Source organism: Arvicanthis niloticus, chromosome 16 (genome assembly GCF_011762505.2).
Source record: "Arvicanthis niloticus isolate mArvNil1 chromosome 16, mArvNil1.pat.X, whole genome shotgun sequence".
In the NCBI taxonomy this organism is placed as follows: Eukaryota; Metazoa; Chordata; class Mammalia; order Rodentia; family Muridae; genus Arvicanthis; species Arvicanthis niloticus.
The window spans coordinates 5185809-5203698 of NC_047673.1; the positions used below are offsets into that span (position 1 = coordinate 5185809).

The window sequence follows — 17890 nt, forward strand, 5'->3', positions numbered from 1 at the left end:
TCTTTTCAAAAACATCAAGGAGCTGGGAGTGTGGCTCAGTTGGTAAGAATGTAGAAAGGGCCTGAGGTCAGACTCCAGCACCCATGTAAAAAAACAGGAAAGTGATCTATGAGCTTATAACTCCTGTACTGCGGAGGCAGAGACAGAAGAATCACGAGGCTTCTTGGCTGTCATCTTAGCTACAGATTCAGGGGAAGACCCGGTTGTAAGGGAAGAACATGGAAAATGACAGATTAGGATGCCCAACGTCATCCCCACACATGTGCACATATACCATCAGCCCCTCCCTCATGCAATGTGGTGTGTGTGTGTGTGTGTGTGTGTGTGTGTGTGTGTGTGTAACACTGGTCTTCATTTGCATGCAGGCAGGTAAAGTATGTGACACCGTATTAACAGGACTACCATCTTGTGTGCACTTGTAGTTTGCATCTGAGGAAAGGACAATCTTAATACTTCAGCATCCATTATGTGGACAGCACAGAGCCTTCCCGAAAGCAGAATATTCCCAGCATCCTTGCTATGACTCTCCATTTTTTATTTACTTTAAGAATACTTATGGGAACAATATGAAGACAAATTTTGGGACAGAAACTGAAGGAGGGACCGTCTAGAGACTGTTCCACCTGGGTATCCATCCCATGTGCAGTCACCAAAGGTAGACACAGATTTGGATGCCAGGAAGTGCATGCTGACAGGAGCACAATATAGCTGTCTCCTTAGAGGTCTGCCAGAGCCTGAAATATACAGAGGCAGATGCTCACATCTAACCATTGAACTGATCAAGGTGTTCCCATTGGAGGAGTTAGAGAGAAGACTGAAGGAGCTGAAAGGGTTTGTAGCCCCATGGGGAGAGCAACAATACCAACCAACCAGAGTTTCCAGGAACTAAACCACCAGCTTGGGAGCACATAGAGAGGGACCTATGGCACCATCTGTATATGTAAGGGAGGATGGCCTTGTCCAACATTGGTGAGAGAGGAGATCCTTGGTCCCATGATGCTCCAGTGTGAGGGAAGTTGAAGATGGGGAGGTGAGAGTGGGTGGGTGGGGGCACATCCTCATAGAAGCAGGAGGAGGGGGAAATGGGGAAAGGGGATAACATCTGAAATGTAAATAAAATATTCAATAAGAAAAAAAGAAAGAAAAAGAGTCTTGGCTCCTACACATCTTTTGACAGAGAATTCCTGCTTCTGGAAAGCTATACTGAGAAAATGAAGTGTGGAATTGTTCATATATTGGAATACATCTTTTTTACAATATAAATATTATAGTATTGGGTAATCAGTGTTCCATACTAGGTTATATAAATGTTCATGTGTAATGAATGATACTTGGATATTGTGATAGTTAATTTTTATTAACTTGCCTGAATTAAAAGTCATCACGGAATCACAAATTAAAAGAAGTGGTCCAATCAAATTCTCTCCTGTACTGCAGGCCATCTGCATCTTAGAAGCCTTCGGACATGCCAAGACCACACTCAACAATGTGTCCAGTTGCCTCATACAGTACTGGGAACTGCAGTTCTGTCAGAGGAGAAAACACGTAACTGGAGGTGAGTTTGCACATAGCCAGCAGAGGGCCCCTGCTCCCAGAGAGACAGAGGCCATGGGGCCTGTGAAGCTTACATTCACTATCTAGACAACCCCAAGTCAGCACAGAGCAGAGGGAAGCCATCCACAGGCCATCACTGGAAGAGAATTCACTCGCCACCGCTTATGGATTTATAAATCTTGTCCGTATCCTAGACATGTCTTATAATAACGATGACCAGGTATGCCCAGGGGAGCCTGGGATGCCTTCTGAATCCTGAGGTGTCGGATTTCAAGTTCAGACTTTACTGGGAATATTCTCAAGTGCAAGGCGAGCCTTCCCAGGAGGATTGCTGTATAACTAACATGACACAGAAGAAGAGTTTACCAAAAAAACAAAACCAAGCAAAACAAAACAAAAACCTGTCAGGAACAGTCCTTCTCCCACAAAGATGCAAACACTCAAACAAATCATAGCCATGTGCAGTTCCTTCACGTAGCTCAGTGGGATCTGTTTAAATCAAATCTGAATTTAAAAAAAAAAAAAAAAGATTGAATTACAACCAATATAAACATTAAATTAATCACCAAACTAAAATGGATCAGAATTAGCTTCTTATTTGCTTTAAATATTAGCTATGTATTTTTTTCTGGAAGTTTATTTACAATTCAAGTTTTTACTGACTGGTCCTGGGAATAGTGTAAGGTTCCTGGGTGAGAAGTTCCCAGAGACCAGACAGGAAAGGTTGTCTCTGTCCTTTGCCACATGGATGTGCAGACCGAGGTGAGGACTGTGGTCAGATTGATCAGGTAGTCTGTCAGCAGAGTTGCATCCCAAGCCAGTCACTGGCCACCTGCTAGCTCCACTGTGTGGAAGGACATTCCTCGGAGAGCCTCATACTCACAGATGTTTGAGAGCATGGCTCCTACTGAGCCTAGTGCAGCCTCTCCCCCACCCCATGCCAATGCATCACAGACCTAGTCATCACATTGCCAAGGAGAGACCCTGCATCTGGGGCTCCATTAGAATGACTTCTTCTCTATCCATATCCTCTTCACCCCAGGAACTTACTGACTGCCCCTAAAGGTGCCAGACATTGTTCTTCCTGTATTTCGTCTCTTTCTCCTGTAGAGTTCGTGAGTCCCCACATTGGAAATGTTAGTATAGAAAATTGTCATAGACACGTGAGAGATGCTGAGGAGTGTGGGTGAGGAAGCTGCTCTGCCGCCGAGAGGACCTGAGTTCAAGTCCTCAGGGAAGCCAGGGACAGCAGCACGTGTCTGCAAACCCAGTGCTTCTATAGTGAGATGGGAGGTGGAACAGGAGAAATGTCCTCTTACTTTCACATTCACAACGTGGCATGCACTCACAAGGACACACACACGTGTACACAGGCACACACACACACACACACACACACACACACACTGTGTTGGAAAAGTGCAGTGAAACTTCTGGAGCCCCTTCTGGTGATCAATCACACTCTATTATCAGGTAGTTCTCATGATCCTGCCCAGTTACACCCCTAAGTACTTAAAAGGCTCAAGTGACTAGGATGTGGCATCTTTGTGTGTATTCTACCTCTGATTCCTCAAGGGAAAGTATTTGGCCCGAGCGCAGTGGAACCTAGGCTCTGTGTGTAGCTTTGGTTGACTCTCTGGGCTCTGTGTGTGACTTGATTGCCTCTTCCCTTGGGAAAAACACTTTGAAGATACCATGGAAGGCTTTCTCCACATTCCTTCCATTCGCTTTCTCATTCTGTTCTAATCAAGACCCATCAGACCTCGTTGATTGTCGATTACATCTGTAGTTGTGAAAGCTTCCTGCTGTGTTCTTTTAAAAAAAAATCTAGCTAAATGCTTTAGAGACCATTTGTCTAGGATTTTAAAATTAAGACAAATAAAGCTAATTGGAAAGATCACAGAAAAGTCAGTGCTGTTCTAGGATTGTGTTCTCAGAGGCGCATGAAGACTTGTCCTGTTCCCACAAAACCCAACTGAGCAGAAGGGCTCAACCTCAGAGCTCATCTCTGCTCTTTGTAAAAGGAAACTGTGACATCCATTTTACCATATGGATGGGGCTTGAGAACAAAAGTGTGCTGTTCTGTGTAAGGATATGGTCCATGCCAGTCAGTTAATCACAGGAAGAACATCCATCATAGAGGCTCAGAGGTGCTGCAGGCTTTTTCATCATGACAATGATGTGCTCAGATGTGGTGAGGGAGTGGAGAACAGAGTCTTATAAGCAGCTGTATGCAGTCAGAACACTAAGGCAAGATTGCTACAAAGATGCTTCTTTGTGCTAAGAGGACTCTAAGTCTGAAGATGAGACCTCTGCCCACTGCTAGTCTGAGATTCTGGGGTCCAGTAAGGGACATGAAGCCTTGTTTCCCTGTTCATGTGAGCATAGATAAATGAAGTGGGTATGAAACCTGGGAATGTTCCAGAATGTCAGTGTCTGAGACATGCTGTAACAAAGTGTTGTGTGTGACTTTTTCTGGAGGGACCCAACACACACACACACACACACACACACATATACACACACACATACACATATAGACACACACGCATTGACACACACACAGACACACAAACAGACACATACACAGACACACACATAGACATACACACAGACACACAGAAAAATACACATACACATAGACACACACAGACACACACATAGACACACACACATAGACACACACAGACACACACATGTAGACACACACATAGACAGACATACACACAGCAACACACACAAACATAGACACACACACAGAGACACACAGACACATACACGTAGACACACACATAGACACACACAGACATACATACACACAGATACACATAGACAAGCATAGACACACACACAGACACACACACATAGACACATACAGACACACACAGAGCAACACACACAAACATAGACACACACAGACACACAAACAGACACATACACAAATACACACAAACATAGATATACACACAGACACACAGAAACATAGACACACACATAGACACACACAGACACACATAGATACACACAGACACACACACATAGACACATACAGACACACACAGAGCGACACACACAAACATAGACACACACAGACACACAAACAGACACATACACAAACACACACAAACATAGATATACACACAGACACACAGAAACATAGACACACACATAGACACACACAGACACACATAGATACACACAGACACACACATAGACACACACACACAGACACATAGACACACATAGACAAGCATACACACACTCCTACTCACCCCAGAAAGAAACTCCACAAGAGACTTAAGTAACAATTTCACCAAAGTCCAGCTTAGAGAATCAGTGATTTTTTTCCTGGAGTCACTAACAGGACACTCGGTAAGTGGTTACTTAGGAGGAACAGGGAGGACTCAAAAACAGATGGGTCACCTGACAGCTGAGTCACTCACCCTAACATGAGTGATGACTGCAAAACTGCAACCCTGCATGCCAGCACCACTTGCAGCAGCTCCACTGGCCTGAGAACATCCTCTCTGTGGCTCTGGTCAGTCTTGCCTCCAACAGTGGTTCAACAATGGTTCTTTAAAGTTGGGGAGGGGCCCTTGGCATCTTAAGTTTCAGCATTCTCAGAGGAGACATCTGTTTTCATCCTGGGTCCCATGGCCCACCCTCCCTTCTGGAAGAAAGGCTTCAGTTCTGAAGAAACTGTCATACAACACAAATATATGAGCAGGCAGCTTGAAGCCTCCAGGAACCGACTGATTGACCTGAAGTCTCAAAGCCTGAACTGTGGTACCTGCAGATGGGTATTCTTGACACCTCCCATGGAGAGCCTTACTGGCCTAGCCCCACTTCTGAACTCACCACACACTTCAGTGTTTGGCATACATACCAGCACTGCCTCCACTGACGCATGCCTTTGCTGTGTCTTCTTAGAAGAGTGCCCCATATACCACGTTAGCACCTACCCTCCTCCAGGCTGCCCTCAGCGAAACATGAGTGCTCCGTACAGATGCTGTTTCTAAGTAAGGCCCACGCACAGGTGTTGCGTGTAATTTCGAGAAGCACGCTTACTCCTTGCCTGGTCTCCTTGCCCGGTACTGCAATCCCTCAGGACTTAGCTCCGAGATCACACCTCAGCTGGCTCCACTTTGTTCCTCCAGCTGGCTCTGCTAAGCTGCCCAACAACTGCCTGCCACCCCCGGGAATGCCTGGAGCTACTGGCTAACCACCCCAGCTGCCTGCTCTCTTCTCCTGCCCCTTTTATCCCTGAGGAAGGAAAACACTAGAGACTTTTATTATTTTCAAACTGGCCAAATAACTCAATGGCTGATTGAAGAATATCCTGCCCCATTCTCCTTAGCCTCTGCCACCTGCAGAGGCCACAAACTATGTCTCCTAGACCTACATGTCTGTCTTCCTCTCCACTCCGTAGCCTGGTCCAAATTCCAAATCTCACCTCATCCCCTCCTCTTCCTCCTGGGACCCAGAAAACTCAACTTATTCCCTTCACCCAGCAATTGGCTTCTGCTGTCTTTATTGACCCAATCAAGAAACAATTAGGGAACCAGATTTTATAATCAGCTCCTTCCCTGACACACAGGTCCTGAGGTGAGTGCTTTGAGCATCTTTTGTGGGACACAATTCAGCCTATCACAGGGCACAAAGATGGTTTCAGTTGAAGAACAAATACTTCCACAGCTAAGGGAAAGTAACACTGGATATTCCTGAAGCTGTGCTTCTGAACCAAGGCTCTCTCTAGTGAACGGGATGGAGCTAGTGGGAGATGACTGATCAAGTGTCTGCCTGTAAGGATGACTTGAGTCTGGATGCCCAGGGCTCAGGCTGAAGCAGGTGTGGTTATGAACACATGTCTGTAACCCTAGCACTGGGTAGGCAGGGACAGGCAGACCAGCAGAATTCATTGCCCAGCCAGTCCAATGGATCCAGTGAGCGCCTGTGAGAAATACCGTCACAAACACTAAGATGGAAACACACCAAGGAGGATGCCTAATGACCACTGCTGGCTTTCACATGCATGCTAGAGAGTGCACCAGGATGTACACACACACACACACACACACACACACACACACACACATACACCACGAACACACACATACATACCACATACACACACATACCACACACACACAAATACATACATGCCACACATACCATACACACACATACACACACACACACAAATATAAACACACCACACATACCACACACACAGGTGCACACACATATACCACATACAATACACACACTACACACCAGCATGCACACACACAGGTGCACACATACATACACATACAATACACACCATACACACACACCACACACACAGGTGTAGATACACATCACACAAACCACACACACAAATGCACACACACATGAACACACACACTTTATAAAAAGAAAAGATGCATTAATTTAAACTACCACAAGGACAGCTCATTCACTCCGGTTTAACTGCTACGAAAGCAGCTGAATTGTAAATATTCACTACAAAAGCTAATGAAACTGCAGTAAGACTATTATATTCAAATCAGGTCAAGTAAATGAAGATGACATGATGTGTTTGCGCTTTATGGTAGACTATATTTGCTTAAGTTATCAGCATGTACAAAGCAGTGATTACCATTGTATTGGCCACGGAGAATTATCATACTAATGTTAAGGCTGATAGATGTTTTTTCTAATGGTTGTTATTAGGAAAACATTTTTAAATTGTGATTTTTAAATAATTTAACTCTAATTATTTTGCCAGAATGTAACCACAAATTGCAACATAAAAAACACCAGGCTTAGTTTAATGAACCAGCAGCTATAAACTAATTTTTTTTTAATTTTGTATAAATTTTATTAACAAATAACATTGATCTGGCTCCCTCCTTGTTTTCCCCAGCTGATTACTAATTTAACAGAGCTGTCATTCCTGGTTCCCCAATGTAGGAACCATCTTCCTTCAGAGTTGAGGGACTTCACCACACAGGGAAGTGCACAGGGAACCAGTGTGCAAACATAGGGAAAGATTTACCAAAGAAGGCTCTACTGAGTCAGAAAGCACCCTGTGTTTGCCTCCACTGACTTCATCCTGATCTTCACTCTCTTGCCCAAGAAAGCAGAGGTTCATAGACTGCCATACAAGTACACCTGTGAGCTGAAGGAAGAGATTGTCCCCAGTGCCCGAGTTACAGCTCTTCTTTTAAGTGAACAAAATTATGAGACTAGCAGTCACCCTAGAGAACATGCAAATGTTCCTTTAGTTGAAAATTGATTTCCCCCCTCACATAGTATATCCTGCTTATGGTGTCCATCCCTCTACCCCTCCCAGTTCCTTTCCACTCCCCCCACATCCAGATCCACTCCCTTTCTGTCTCTCAGAATAAAAGGCTTCTAAGAAACATAGTAATACAATACAATGAAGATAATATAATAATAAAATATGTTAAACAAGAATAACACATCAGAATTGGAAAAGACAATGAGACAAGCCCAAGAGAGGGCACAAGAATTAGAGACCCACTTGTTCGCACGCTCAGGAGTCCCATAAACACACTACACTGGAAGCTATAAGACATACACAGAGGACCAGGTGCAGACCGGCGCAGGCCCTGTGCATGGCTCTGTCTCTGTGAGTTCATGTGAGCTTTGTCCACTTGATTTAGAGGGCCTTGTTTCTTGGTGTCCCCATGCCCTCTGGTTCTTACACTTTTTGCCTCCTCTTCTGCAGAGGGAAAAAATGTGAGGGGGTGGATTCAATGCAGACATTCATTCAGGGATGACTCTTCCAAGGTCTCTCACTTTCAGGCTACAGGTCTCTGTATTTGTTTCATCTGCTGCAAGAACAAGCTTTTCTGATGGTGGTTGAGTGAGATGCTGGTCTGTGAGCAGAACACAATACCATCAGCAGTCATTTCATTGCTGTGACCTTTTTCCTAGATCCCCGAGCTACTTAGTGTCATGTGCTTGGCTACCCAAGCAGTGTTGAGTATGGGATCCATCTCATGGAGTTAGGTTAGACCTTAGGTTAAATCAGATATTGATTGTTTCCTTCCGTAAGCTTTCTGCTATCCTTGCCCTGTTGCGGGTGGTACACCATTGTAGATCAAAGAGTTTGTGGCTGGGTTGGTGTCACATTTCTCTTTGGGTAACATGAAGTATACCTTCCCGTTCCAAAGGCACTGAAAAGTGGGAGTGAAGGCTCTGTGTAGGCACCAAACCAACCTCCCCATGTTCAGTGAGTTATGGGAGTGTTGTTTTCAGCTATGGTACCTTTCTCTTTCTTGGCATCAGGTGGAGAGAAAACTATAGTTTTCTTGGCAATAACCTGGGTGGTTTGAAATTCACTTTGGGAAAGAGGTCTTGCGTAAGCTATATCTTTTACCAAGCAAATTTTTAAGAACCACCGCATCTTATTTGGCAGTTTTGAAGGGGAAAATATGGAACAGAAATCTATGATAGAATTGAATCTAATCAAGCCAAAGAAGCACAGGATATCCCAAGTGTGCCACAGATAGCACAGAACAGCTTCAAGACTGATGGCTACAGTTTCTTCATGTGGAAAAGCCAAGTTCTCAAGAACCAGATTCCTTTAGGACCCTGACCCTAGCCCCACACTAGACCTTGTCCGACCTGCTCCTGGTCATGGTACAGAACTAGGTTCCCTTTATCCTTTCATTGGGGCCTCTGAGAAAGCCTTGAATTGGCCTGGCTCTCGATAGAATGTCATTGACAAAAGACTGATGGAAACACTATGGGAAGAGGCACACATATCCCAGAAAACAAAGAGACTCCGCTTATAGAAACACATTGCCATGGGAACAATGTCATTAGAACAGTGACTTTCCATGACACTTATAAGTGAAGAATAATGGATGTCAAGAATCTGTAAGGTTATGGCTAACTACATTCCGTGTGGCTACAGCACACATTCAGACAACACTAGCAAGGTCAAAAGGCAATGTGTTCACAATTCCCAAGCCCAAGTTCCCTGGAATTGGCTAGGAACAAGGTTGATAGAGCCACCGAAACCTGGCATGGACCCTGCTCTCCTCTCTAACTCTTCAGTCATCTGAACTTCTTTGCATCATTCTCCTTTTCTGTACCATGGTGATGATCATCGCTGCTAAGTCCTACGAGTTGCCAGGAGCAGAGGTGTGTCAACACAGCTCTCTGTTCTTTCACTTTCACGTCAGTAAAAGACTACCCCTTTCCCAGTTGTAGATGCCGGGTTGTTTCCAAAGGATGTAGACCCACAGTCCCAGAATGAAATGTGGAAGCACTTGGCTCTCAGCCTTTTCTGTGTACTGAAAAAAAAGCTCAGACCTAATTCAGCTAAATCCATAGTCCACTCACAGTAGGAAATGCCTCCAGTGTACCATGGCTGTGTGACCTACTTGGGTAATGTAAAATTAAGAGTTTGTTTGTTTTGTTTTTTAAATGAAGAGTGTGAGGGGCTGTTCCTGGCACTTTTCTGTCAAGTCCTGATTTCTAAATGAATGAGGCCTCACCTGCATCACGCCATTGGCTTTCTTGGTGTCATGTGTCTTCTTGGAGATGCTTTCGGTATGGTGCTTTCATTGATCCTGCCCCAGTCCAGGCTTTGGAGATAAGGAACGGGCTTAAAGTACAAAGGTGCCCACCAGCACTGAGAAGACACCATGTCTGAGATGCCATGTCTGAGACACCTTAGATATATTTATTTTTGGAACTCCAGAGGGATCCTGAGATGTTCTGTGTTCTCTTTCTCCTACTAAAGATGGGCAAAATGACATTGAAGGTGCACACAGTGGCCAAGCCAGGTTCAGCATAATGCCTGGGATTGCTTCCCGGAAGAGCTCTTCCACATCTCTCTCCATGATGGCTCACGGGTAGATGACTGTTCACCCCAGCGTGAGTGAGCTCAGGCTGTGAAGTAAGAAGATAGTCATGAGTAAAAGGCTGACTTCTCTGGAGCCCACAGTCTGCTGGGAGCCTGCTAGGTGGGAGGAGATGAGGCTTTGGAGGTGGTCCTAATCTGTAGCCTGAAGGAAAGTAACTCATTTCTTCTATTTCCTTTAAAAATAAACAAAAAACGACCTGTCTCTGTGAAATACTGCACTAACTGATAGTATTGGGCACTTACTGATAATATTGGGTACTGTGGTGATCTGAATATGCTTGGCCCATGGGAAGTAGCACTATTATGAAGTATGGCCTTATTTGAGGGGGTGTGGCCTCATTAGAGGAAGTGTGTCACTGTAGAGGCAGGGCTTTGAGGTCTTATATATATATATATGCTCAAATCTGACCAGTGTGAGAAAGTCTGTTCTGTCAGCCTTCAGATCAAGAGGTAGAACTCTCAGCTCCATCTCCAGTATCCTGTCTGACTGAAGCAGTATCCATGCTTCCCACCATGATGATGATGGACAGAACCTCTGAACCTGTAAGGCAGCCCCAACTGAATGTTGTTCTTATAAGAGTTGACTTGGTCATGGTGTCTCTTCACAGCAATAAAACCCTAACTAAGATAGGTACAAACAAACAGCATGTGTTCATGGAAAATAGATTCATATGTACATGTCTGGAGACAACTGTGAAGGGTGACATCTCCATATATGGTCAAGACTGTTTCCAACATAAAAACTATTTCGAAATACACATGTTGAGGCCAGGCTGGCAGTTGAGGGGAGCTCTTTCCAGTGGACCTGACTGCACCAAGTGCTGGGACCTCTCACATCCAGAGCCCGGTTGCCTCCCTGACCTCATGGTTCATGTCAGACACTGCAGCATTGTCTCTGCTTGGGCTCTGCTCCGCCTGTGTTTGAGTTTGCATGTAGATGCTCTTTCAGAATGCTATTTTCTTTCAATCTTGCTCATCAGAACCTGTTAATCCCAAGCAATTTAATTCACTGCTGGAGATGTGCTAACTAGCATGATTAATAATTACCCTGCTTAGGAATTTAGATGAGGGCTTTCCAGTCACTCGTGACTTGGCATCTGATCAGTGCTTCAGCTGAAGCTGAAGTCTTTGCTGGGAGAAGAGTGTGTGCATCAGCCCGGGTCCAAGGCCAGAGGCACCAGGACCTCTCAGCTTCCACTTCTTACCTGACACAGAAAACCATGGACAGGGCCAGTGTGGTGACCTGTGGCACACCTGTACAGTACAGAGTCAAGTGCACACTCTCCTGACTGGTAATTTATTTCACTCTTAGGATCTAACAGAAAAATCACCAAACTTTTTTTGTTTAAAAATAAAAACCAATGAAAACTATAAGATCTCAACTTCAGATTTTTCCCTACTCAGATATCCATGAAGATATGCAACACATACACACTTGACACACATACATGCAAGACACACATGCACATGTACTTGACACACATGTGCACACATGTGACACACACGTGACACATGCACACATGTGCATACACATGCACACACATGCTTATGCACAAACATACACATGACACACGTGAGACACATGCATACATGTGCATACATGCACATGCACATGCTTGTGCACAAACATACACAGACACACATGTGAGACACATGCACTTGACACACGCATGTGCACACATACTTGACACATGCACACTCACTTGACACACAAGTGTATACATGTCCATACATGTGCACACACATGCTCGTGCATACATGCACACTGAGGACGTGATAGTTATTCTTGGTTGTCCACTATTCTTTAGTTAATCTGGAATTTACTAAATCACAAGTAGCTGGATACACCTGCGAAGGATTTTTCTTAGTTAAATCATTTGAAGTGAGAAGACCCACTTGTAATCTGGTTCTTTGGAGGTGGGAAGATCTACCTTTAGTCTAGGCCACACTCTTGTGTCAGCCTATATAAAGGACATGGAAGAAGGATGCTCTACCTCCTTGCTCTTGCTAGCAAGTCTATTTTTTCCTCTGGAGTTAGAGCCTACTTCTTTGGGATTCTGATGTATCAGGAAGACCAGATAAGACATCCAGCCTTGTGAACTGAACAACTACTGTATTCTTGCTTGGACCTTCCATTGGTAGATATTTTGGACCAGCTGGACCACAGACTATAAGACATCCTAATAAATATATGTATTAAATATACTTATATAATAAATATGTTGTGATAAATGTGTGTGTGTGTGTGTGTGTGTGTGTGTGTGTGTGTGTTCATTCTTTCAGTTCTGTTTCTTTAGAGAACCCAGACTAACACAGAGGAAATCTTGTGTGATAGATAAGGATAGATCTTCCACACCCTGACAAGTTTCTCTGAAGGGAAAGGACTGCTGGACAAAGAGTGAGCTCTTGTGTACAGCATGAACTTTTCTGTTGAGCAGGGACCAGCACTGGCTCCTCAGACTTAACCAAGTATTACATAAACTGTTTGCAGTGACCACATAGGCTGTGGCAGCAGGGGTCAAGGCTTTGATCTCCTGATGCCTTGAGCTGAGCGTCTCTGAAAGACCTAAGCTAATGTAGAAAATAAAGTCTCTTCTTATTCGTTTGAATGTCTGTGCTGGAAAAGGAGCTTTGTTGTCATGATTTATAATTAATTAACATGTAAATTTATGGAAATTGAATTAACAATGTCATTTAACAGAATTCTGTCTCTTTCCCTAACCAGCCAGAATTGCTACTTATATGCTGGAGAAGTCCAGGCTTGTGGCTCAGCCTCCTGGCCAGGGTAGCTTTCTGATTTTCTCCTGGTTGATGGATGGGTTATCCATGGAAGAAAAATGTGGACTTCACCTTAATAACTTCTGTGCACACCGGTGAGTGATCGAAGATTTCCTAACAGTTTCCTAAATATTGTGAGCATGTTCTCAGTTTCAGTTTGCCTTTCATATCTTTTCAGAGGTAAAATGGTGGCCAAAGGAAGACTGTTGGCTACTGTCAGGACTAAGCTATCTGGGTAGCAGGGTTCTAATGATGTGCTGAACTATTTTACGTTGTCTCATCAAGGAAGACAAAAACCTAGCATTCTGTAAACAGGCCAATGCTGTTGGCTGTTTGGGACACACTGATCTGCTGTCGTCTTCTAGCACGTCAGGCCATGGTGTGGGTAGTCAGCATTCACTAGTAGTCACTGGGATTACACAAGGAAGAGAGGAATCCCACCTCTAAACCAAGGGTGGTTGTTCTTCACAGAAGGCCAAAGCTTGGGGAAAATGCTCTCATTGGTGACATGTGAGGTCAGAAAGATGGTCACCTGCGGAACACTGGTTCCAAATACTCTCTCCTGCCAGAAGCCAACAAGAACCCCACAAAGCACTGGGCTAGATTTGCGTTTGGATGAAAATTAGGAGTTATAAGGAGTGAATGCTATGTAGAACAGAGGCTGCTGGGAAATGAAATTTCCAGTTCATCTCTACTTTGCTATGTTGAACTGTCTGGCTTAGTCTGTTGTGTTCCTGTAGGGACGCATGTGATAAACAAGTGTGTAGTCATCAGAGTGACTTGGTGATGAATAAATCAGGTCAGGGAGCCAGGCAGTAGCTAGTGACTATCTTAGCTGAGAGAGGATACCTCAGATGGCTCCTGATGTACAGAGACCTATCGAGTCCAGGCAGGCACTTGGGGGCAATACCCTGGACAACTGAGAGATGCCTCAGGGCTTAGATAGATGGTGTGCTGCTGAGATCCAGCAAGGAGGCCAATAGTGTCATCAGACTGTGGGGCTGGAAGCATAATGGTGACTTCATAGACAGGATGCAACACATCCTTGTCTCTCTTGGAAGAGAGGCTGCAGTGCCCTAAGCTGCTACAAAGCCATGCGCCTGGGGTGTCCCTGTGAAGAGCCTCAGCAGGATGCTCAGGAGCCACAGAGTTCAATGCCGCCCTGGAACAAAGCAAGTGTCTTATTAGCATGCGTTATGAAGAGCTAGTGGGTGCTATTCACATGAGTACAGGGACACCTGTGTGCTGCAGGATGTATCTGCTTGCCCCATATTCTGCACAACCTCAATGACCTCTGTCTCAAACAGAGCAAACCTCATCTGAATTAACACAATCCCTCTTCCTCTCCTCTCTTCCTCTCCTCTCTGTCTCTGTCTCTGTCTCTGTCTCTGTCTCTGTCTCTGTCTCTCTCTCTCTCTCTCTCTCTCTCTCTCTCTCTCTCTCTCTCTCACACACACACACACACACACACACACTAGCCAGGAAAGATATTGATGAAATATGCCATGTCTCACTAGTGTGCAGACCACCACAGCCTGCAGCCTGCAGTGCACCCTGTCCCTTTCTCACACACAACAGCTTGTTATCTACATGAAGCAGTAAGATGTGTGTGCAGCAGTCTAGGGCCTGCAGGGCACTTGCACTTAGTGTGCCTTCTGTGACTGTTATTCTAAAGGACGAGCAGTGTCTCTGCCTGTGGTCTTAGAATCCATGCTCGGATGCATCTTTAATTTCAGCTATTCCCATGCTGTGAGACCCCAGACATACTATAAGACCCACACAAATACAGACAGACCCTGCATCAGTATTAAAGACCACTTATACACACATCTCTGCTTACAGAACAGAAAGGCTCTCTAGAACCCAGAACCTCTGCCTAACTGCAGAGCTTGCTGTGCCAAGGATAGGTACCCATCCCTCCAGTTCAGGAAAACAGCACTTTGCCTAAGAACCTCTAGCCTGTGTCATGCTGTGACTAGGCAGACTGCATGTGCGGCACATCCCACAAGAGGGCACTCTTCCCACACCTCAGAGAAACACAAACCAGACTGGCCAACCAATGCCAAACAAAACTTTCATTCCTCTTGTTACACTTTTCTTCTGTGTTTTTCCTTTCCTTGCCGCATATTTCTTATGTAAATAGCATTCCGTTTTTCTTGTTGTTCGTACTGTGTTACATGTAGGAGATAAATATAATTTCTATTCCTGCAAATGGAGATTTAATAAAAGCAGCGTACGCAGTCATTGCTGGTCTTCAGCTCACTTTGTCAATGATCTCTGTGGGTTTAGCCTCAGGGAACTTAGGCTTTTAAATCTGAAGAAGAGACTCTTAATCCCCCTCCCGGCTGACTGATGATGGAGAGGAGTGCGGGCATGCACCCTAACCTTCTTCAGCAATGTTCTTCAGCAGAGGTCAGGCTTCAAACTGTGGGGGAAACAGTCATTTGACTGAGAGCAGGTGACCTGCTCCTCACCTGCTCTGAGAGAAAGAGAGCTGAGTCACCGTGGTTTGAACTTGTGATGGCTGCAAACACCTGTCACAGGAGAGCTGAGCAATTAACTCCCAGGAAAGTGTGTTCTCTGCAGAGTGGTTATCAGCAGGGCTGAGGTGAATCTGAAGACATCTCACAGACTTTTTTTTTTAAGGTAAAGAAAAACTTCAGTGTCATTTAAAGGTGACTCTACATGACTCGTTGTCATGGGAGTATTTGTTCAGGCACACATTTTTAAGCAAGGGAAAACCTGATGGTTTATAACTCCTGTGTGTGAAAACTGCACACAGGTCTTATAAACTTGTGTTTATAAGACTTATGACTTATGTGGTGGTGAAAATCCAGACCTGGCCCGAGCTTGCTCATCTGCATGTTCCAAGCTGAGATGAGATGACCGTTGGGCATCTGTCTAGAAGACTTAATGCAATTTTACTCAAGACTAGGTTTCCAGACAAGCTATAGCGTGTAGGTTTTTGCTTAAATATTATTTTTGAGGTGGATCCACAAGGCTTGCGAGTCATTCCACAGGCAGCATCAACAAGCAGCTATCTAGGGGAGTTCTGAACAAGTGTCTTTGCATGTATTATGTGACTGTATCTTAAAAAGTGAGGTTTCTGCATGAGCTTTAAATGAGTGAGCCTCTTACACATGGAGGCATCTCTTGCTGTTGGCTTTGTTGTTGCCACTGGGTACTTTTGAGATAGCTTCCTACAGGGCTTTGTTGACTCTCAGTAACTGTAGACAGTCATCTTTGATGTCACCGTGGTGAGGATGAGCTGACTAGGGGCAGCAGCGCTGAGCCAGCCAGCCAGCACGTGCAAAGCTGATATGAACACGCCTGGCTGCCCCATCCTCAGTGGTTTGTGTTGAAACCTGCTACAGTATTCAAGTTAATAATGACCCCACCTCATCTCAACTGTGTGCTCAACCATGGGAAGAAAATCAACTTTTTAATTCCTCTTCCTCCTCCATGTTTTGGACAGCAATAAACACCGTTCAAATTTGAGGGTGAATTCACATAGTAAACTAGGGGTCAAAGGGATTACACAAGGGGGTTAGACATGTCTTTTAGCATAAATGGAATTTCTGGTGAGATTTTTAGGGGGCAAAATGAAGTTTGATTAGGAAAGGTCAAAGGTCACATGATCTAGGGTGGGAGCTCGCTTCCTTGTAATTTTATCATGGTTACTTAAAGCACCTCTATATAAAAATAGAGTGAATGGAGTTAGTTTGACTAAAACAGAACACATGGATAAGAGAGAGCTGTTATCGGGTAGGGGAGATGCTGTATGGTTTGATTTTATCAGAACATGTTGTATGCATGGCCACAAAGACGAAGTCCCAGGTCTCTGGTGGAGAGGATTGTTGACTTCCCTCCACTGACTGACTGGTGGTGGCTTCAGTTTCAGGGAAATTTTACTGAAGTTCACACTTTACTAAGTGCAAAGGATCAGCCTGCGGACTTGTGCATCTCAGTCATGGAAAGAGAAAGTCATTCTTGGGTCAGAACACAGCTCAACACTAATCCCCGGCTTGGCGTGCATTAGCCGTACCTGGGGATCTTTCCTTAACGACGTACTCATTATTCCCAAACCCAAAATGTTCTGAGAACCAGACATTTACTTACGACTTATGTGGTGGTGAAAACCCAGACCTGGCCCGAGCTTGCTCACCAATGCTCTAAGCTGAGAACCAATATGCATCTGTCTAGGAAGACGTAAGCGATTTGATTGAGGACTACATTTTTTTTTTTTTTTTATTAGAAGATGTTGCCTCAAGTCTACCAAGCATGAAAACACTACTTTAACTTTTTAAAATGTGGATTTCAGAGTGAGTTTTGCTTTAACAGTAAAGCAGGGGCTGCTGCCACACAGTGTGCAGGTCTGAACCAGGTAGGGATGGGTTTTCTCACTATGTCCCAGATGCCTGACACCCCACAGGACCCCAGCAGAGCACTGGCTTGTGGAGCTCCCAGATTCACTTTACCTCTGAACAGGAAGCTCCTGCCTCCTTCTGTGCCCATCTCTCAATCTCTGACATCCCCCTCCCCCCAAATCCTACTTACTTCTTAGAAATATAGATATATTTCAATGTCTGTAAATTATGAGATATGAGATGAACACACATAGAGACCATAGAGTGGACCTCAGTTTGCTTTGCTGGTCATTGTGACTAGATA

At 44.6% G+C, this 17890-nt stretch overlaps 1 protein-coding gene across 2 annotated transcripts in view; it reads left to right on the top strand.

Moving 5' to 3' along the window:
- The window catches only part of Myo16 (myosin XVI), a 482119-nt gene that overhangs the window by 243553 nt on the left and 220676 nt on the right, over nt 1-17890 (top strand). For both annotated transcript variants that reach the window (XM_076913797.1, XM_034520363.2), the window contains exons 15-16: nt 1438-1555; nt 13167-13314. In XM_076913797.1, coding sequence (XP_076769912.1) covers nt 1438-1555; nt 13167-13314 — 266 coding nt within the window. The remainder of the gene's footprint in view (nt 1-1437; nt 1556-13166; nt 13315-17890) is intronic.